Raw genomic sequence first — 5,633 nt, 5'->3', positions numbered from 1 at the left:
CGGACGGCCGGGGACCCACTCGCACGGCCCGAGGCACAGGGGGGGTCGTCTCCAGGACTCCCGCCCCTGTTCGGGACCCCGCGCTCGCGACAGCCCTCGCGGTCTGGCCGCCCGCTGCGGGCACGGCGGAGGTGGGCGCGCGTTCCGCGGGTGACCTTCCCCGGCACAACCTGGGGCGGGACCTGCGAGTCCCCGCCCCGCCCAGGCGCCGCCATTGGCTGGGGCTTCGGGGCCCTTTGGAAACCCCGGCTACCATTGGCTCCCACGGCCCCGCCCCACACGCCTCGGCCACCGCCCGCGCAGGAGCTGCGCGTGCGCGGTGGGTGTGTGTGTGCGCGCGCGGGGGAGGGCTGACGTGTACCGCCGCGCCACGCTGTGCGCCTCCGCGGCTCTACTACAGCGAGCTAGTTCCGGGCGGCTCGCCACGCACCCCGGGCCCACCGGCCCTCGTGACCCGGGGTGACGGCGCCCGGCCCCGCCAGACCGTCGCCCCGGCCGCCCGCGCGCGTCCCCGGGGGCGACTCCGCTGCGTGGATCGCGGCGGAAGGGGGCGGGATTCCGCTCGCCCCGCCCCCGCGGAGGGATCCGGACGCCGTGGCCCAAAAGCCCGGGGCGAGGCGGCTGGGGCGTGTGAGCGGCTCTGTGCTGCGCGTGCACGCGGTCCACGCGCGGCTCGGCCCGGGGCCACTGCGCCGCGCGGACTGCCTCGCCCGAGCGGGTCTCGGCGCTCCCGCCTCGCCCCGCGGCCGCCTCCGTCCGACGCTCGGGGCCCCGCGCGGCACGGGGAGGCCGCCCTCTCGCGTCTGCGGCCGCGCGGGGAGCCGGGCCGGGTGAGAGGCGGCGGAGAGCCCGGGGGCCGCGGGCCCGCGCCCCGCTGCCGCCCGCGATGCTGCTCTCCAAGTTCGGGTCCCTGGCGCACCTCTGCGGGCCGGGCGGCGTGGACCACCTCCCGGTGAAGATCCTGCAGCCAGGTACGCGCGGGGCCGGGAGGCAGGGGCCGGGGGGCCGCGGCCGGGGGACCCGGGCCGGGGGCTGGGGCGCGCCGGGCCGCACCAACCCCTCCCGTGCGCGACCCCCACAGTCAAGGCGGACAAGGAGAGCTTCGAGAAGGTGTACCAGGTGGGCGCCGTGCTGGGCAGCGGCGGCTTCGGCACCGTCTACGCGGGCAGTCGCATCGCCGACGGGCTCCCGGTGAGTCGGGCCACCGGGCGGGCCCGGGTTCCTCGCCCACCGCGCGCGTCGTCGCTTCTCCGCCGGGCCTGACCATCCGTGTCCCCCCCTTCCCCAGGTGGCCGTGAAGCACGTGGTGAAGGAGCGGGTGACCGAGTGGGGCAGCATCGTAAGTGCGGGCGCCGGGGGCGGGCGCCGGGGGCGGGCCGCCGCGGCTGGGGGCACGCTGACCGATCGCCGTGTCTCCCCAGGGCGGCGCGGCCGTGCCCCTCGAGGTGGTGCTGCTGCGCAAGGTGGGCGCGGCGGGCGGCGCGCGCGGCGTCATCCGCCTGCTGGACTGGTTCGAGCGGCCCGACGGCTTCCTGCTGGTGCTCGAGCGGCCCGAGCCGGCCCAGGACCTCTTCGACTTCATCACGGAGCGCGGCGCCCTGGACGAGCCGCTGGCGCGCCGCTTCTTCGCTCAGGTGCTGGCCGCCGTGCGCCACTGCCACAGCTGCGGGGTCGTGCACCGCGACATCAAGGACGAGAACCTGCTGGTGGACCTGCGCTCGGGCGAGCTGAAACTCATCGACTTCGGCTCGGGCGCGCTGCTCAAGGACACGGTGTACACCGACTTCGACGGTGAGCGCGCCGCTGGCCGGCGGGGACGCCCGCGGGGAGGCCCGGAGGGGCTGGTGGCTGTTGGAGGCCGCGCGCGAGGGGAGCGGGTTCGCGGTGGGTGGGGGCGAGGGGCCGGCTCGAGACTGCCCCCGCCGGCCGTGCTGGGGCGCGACCGCGGGCGGGGGCGGGGCGCTGGGGACCGCGGCGCGGGGGTGCGCCGGGAGTGCCCGGGCCTCCCCCTGCGTGGGGCGGACGCTGCGTGCGTGCCGAGCGGGGGCGGCGCCGCAGAAATCCCCGCATTGCGGAGCGCGGGGAAGCCGGGGCTGCCCGCCCCTGCGGCGCCGCCCCCCCCGCGCCCGCCCGCCTGCTCTATCCTCAGCTCACATCTGTTTGTTGTGAAACCCGAGCCCTCGCTCATGTGACCCGCCCCTCCCCCGGCCGGGCGGGCCAGCTGGGGAGGCCGCGCCCGCCGGGTTTTTCCAGGGGGATGACGAGCAGGTTGCTCGAGGCCCGGAGACCGGCTGCCGCCCCTGGCCCGGGCCTCCCAGGGGACTAGCGAGAGCGCGGGGGGCTCGGCGCTGGTCCCCAGGGCGGACGCCCTAACGCCCGCGTGTCCCCCCAGGCACCCGGGTGTACAGCCCCCCCGAGTGGATCCGCTACCACCGTTACCACGGGCGCTCGGCCACGGTGTGGTCTCTGGGCGTGCTGCTCTACGATATGGTGTGTGGGGACATCCCCTTCGAGCAGGACGAGGAGATCCTCCGAGGCCGCCTTTTTTTCCGGAGGAGGGTCTCCCCAGGTGCGTGGTGGGTGCGGGGGCTGGAGCTGGGAGCCCAGGGGCCTAGGAGCCAGGAGCTGACCCCGCGCCCTCCTCTCCGCAGAGTGTCAGCAGCTCATTCAGTGGTGTCTGTCTCTGCGGCCCTCGGAGCGGCCCTCGCTGGACCAGATCGCTGCGCACCCCTGGATGCTGGGGGCCGAGGGGGGCCCTGCGGAGAGCTGTGACCTGCGGCTCTGCGCTCTGGATGTGGACGACGGGGCCAGCACCACGTCCAGCAGTGAGAGCTTGTGAGGAGGAGCCCGGGCCTGGCTTGTGGGAGCCGGAGGGAGCGACCCCGCCTGGGCTGTCTGTTTCTTGCAAAAGCAGTGACCTCTGACTCCCGGTGACCTTTGCCTTTGGCACCGGGCTGTTTTCTTTGCTTTGAGTGCCTTTTCGAACGCTGCTCTCACGGGACTTGGTCTTCTCAAGCTCTGTCTGTCCAAAGACGCTCGGGTCGACGTGAGGTCCGGCCTGGGCCGGGCAGGTGCGCGACCCTGAGACTGTCCCTGTCCTGCGCTGCTCGGGGAGGCAGCCGTCCCGGCCCTCAGCGCCTCCCCGGTCGGACCATGTTGGACCAGGAGCATGTCCTGTGGCCTCATGTCACCGGGGGCTCAGGCTCCCTTGTGCCCACCCCCTGCTCCCGCCCGCCGCCGGTGTTCGTCCGGGCAGGTCTGTGCACAAGCAATGCAACGTCGAGGCTCGCTGCCTGAGCGCGCGCCTGCAGGCGGGGTGTGCGTGCGCGTGCGCGCACGTCTATTTATGGTCTGACCCTGAGGAGGGCTATTTATTGTTTAATTTATTTGGGGAGGTCCCCTCCTGCCTGCGCCCCCGCCTTCTTCAGGCCCCGGAGTGGGGAGCGTGGCTGTGTGCGCGGACCCCAGGTCCTGATCCTACCTGCGTCTGTCGGAAGATGGACTTGTACAGTGGCTAATTTAAGGGGCGAGGGAGACTCTGTCCCCTGTGGCTCTATGCCTCTGGGGGAGCGGGGTGGGGGTGGGTTTTAAATTATTGACCTTGTACAGTCTGCTTGTTGGCTCTGGAGGCCGGGGGGTGGGGGGACAGAGTCTCAAGCCTTTAATTTATGGTAGTAGCTGTGTTTCTGTGATCCCGGTGTGCGTAGGCATCGAGGATGGGGGTTTCTTTCAGTTCAAAAGTGAGATGTCTGGAGATCATATTTTTTATACAGGTATTTCAATTAAATTGTTTTGTATATAACAGTTACTCTGTGTTTATTGGATAGGGTGGTCTGGTGAAAGGAGATTTGGGGAAGGGGTCCCTGGGCAGCCCCCTCCCTGCCTCCTGTGGGCAGGCAGCAGCATGACCAGGACCCAGGCTCTTCCCTCCCGGCCAGAGGGCCTGGCCTGTGGTGCTTGGCCTCCTTGCGGCCCTGTTGTCTACTCCTACGGCCCCAAGGACATTGCCACCCCTAGTCTGGAGGCTGTGTCTGGTGGTGGCCCCAAGGGGACCTCCTTGGCTTCTGTTCCCAGAGATGCCCAGCCAGAGGTGGGAAGAGGAGGTGGCCTTCGCTCAGGCCCCTCACGCAGAAGTGTACGGGGAGGGGGGTCCACACTGTTCCGCAGATGGCTGGAAAGGGTTCTGAAGGACGAGTAGAAGTTTGCCGGGTGGAGGGGGCGTAAGGCATTCTTTGCACAGAGAACGGGTGGGTGGAGCCAGGTGGGGGGGCAAGTGCTGGGGGGTCAGGCCTTGGCCTGATAGTTGAAGGGCAAGGTTGTGGGCGGAAGCCACGGCCAGGTCCAGGTGTGGAAACGTGGCCCAACCACGTTCCCGCTGCCCTGACGGGTCGGGCCTGCTCTGGCTCCTCCCACACCCCCGTCCTAGGACAGGGAGCCAGGACAGCAGCCTTGGGCCACGTGGGCTGGAGTCCGGGGGGGCGGGGGGACACGCAGGGAGAGCGGAGGATAGTGCTTGCAGCATCTGGGCCTCCGTACCCTCCTGTGGTGAGTGACTCACACGGCACTGTGATTCCCGGCTCCCCCACTTGCCAGCTGAGGGTGCCAGGCTGGTCTTATCACCGCCCCCTCGCCCTGCATTCACCCATCCTCATCTGTGCATCCATCCAGCTCATGGAGCTCATGTTTGGGGGGGCCCCGAGTCAAGCCCCCGGCAGTGCTAAGACACCTCATCCTCAGGCGCCCAGTGCTTGCGGCTTGGGGACAAGGCACAGGTCTCTTGGACGTCCTGAGGAGGGCCAGTCCCTGGCACAGATGCAGCGACGATGCTCGGGAGGGCACAGGGTCATCGGGAGGGCACAGGGTCGGAGGCCCGTGCGTGTGCAAAGTCGGGAGGTGAGTGGGAGAGGCTTGCCCCGCACAGGGAGTGCTGGAGCCCCTGGGGCGCCCACACTAGGGGACGCTCCGTCCTCCACCACACGGGCAGAGGCTACCACCCACCCAAGCATGAGGCCTGAGTGTCCCTGAGTTCGCTCCTGGGATGGAGGGCACAGCACTGTGCTGAGTGTGGGAGATGCTGGCCTCCTCGGAGGCTCCTCAGCCCTGGGATCCCTGTCTGTCCGGTGATGCCGTGAAGGTGGGGCAGGCTCAGGCTGGCTGTGGGTGGGCAGCCCCGGGTGATGGCCACCGATGGGTTCGTGGGATGCAGATGCTGTGGCCGCGGGGCTTCTCCTGCCCCAGAGCTGGTGGATGCTGCTGAAGGGAAGCCCAGGTCTGTGTGTGTCAGGGCAGTTGGGCAGGTGGACGTGGGCGGGGCCCAGGGGGTGGGCCCCATGTCGGGCAGGAGGTGGGGCTGGTACCTATGAGCCCGGGTGGAGGGCCCGCCCCATGGAGCCTGCCCCCCCAGGACAAGAGGGAGAAGACGGGGGATGGCAGAGAGGGTGACAGCTTGGCCACCCCCCCCCACTCCCTCGGCCTAGCCCTGCGCCCCTCTGTCTCCATGCTGACTGCATCAGCCTGGGTGCCCCCGAGCACCCAGGGCCATGGGACACTGCGGCCTGCCCAGTCCTGGGGCATCCCAAGCAAGGGCTCTCAGCCAGGTCGTGCTTGGGGAAACTGAGGCCTGAGTGTCCAGG

At 70.3% G+C, this 5,633-nt stretch overlaps 1 protein-coding gene across 1 annotated transcript; it reads left to right on the top strand.

The window, feature by feature from the left end:
* Window positions 1-644: 644 nt before the first annotated feature.
* Window positions 645-3,804, top strand: PIM3 (Pim-3 proto-oncogene, serine/threonine kinase). Its single transcript, XM_034986060.1, has 6 exons — window positions 645-971; window positions 1,082-1,191; window positions 1,289-1,339; window positions 1,422-1,791; window positions 2,393-2,569; window positions 2,652-3,804. Exons 1-6 carry the CDS (start codon window positions 887-889, stop codon window positions 2,837-2,839), a joined length of 981 nt encoding a protein of 326 aa, XP_034841951.1. The 5' UTR covers window positions 645-886; the 3' UTR covers window positions 2,840-3,804.
* The last annotated feature ends 1,829 nt before the right edge of the window (window positions 3,805-5,633 follow it).

This window comes from Mirounga leonina, unplaced genomic scaffold (genome assembly GCF_011800145.1).
Source record: "Mirounga leonina isolate KUSES-001 unplaced genomic scaffold, KU_Mleo_1.0 Mir_375, whole genome shotgun sequence".
In the NCBI taxonomy this organism is placed as follows: domain Eukaryota; kingdom Metazoa; phylum Chordata; class Mammalia; order Carnivora; family Phocidae; genus Mirounga; species Mirounga leonina.
This window is presented reverse-complemented; position numbering and strand designations above follow the sequence as displayed.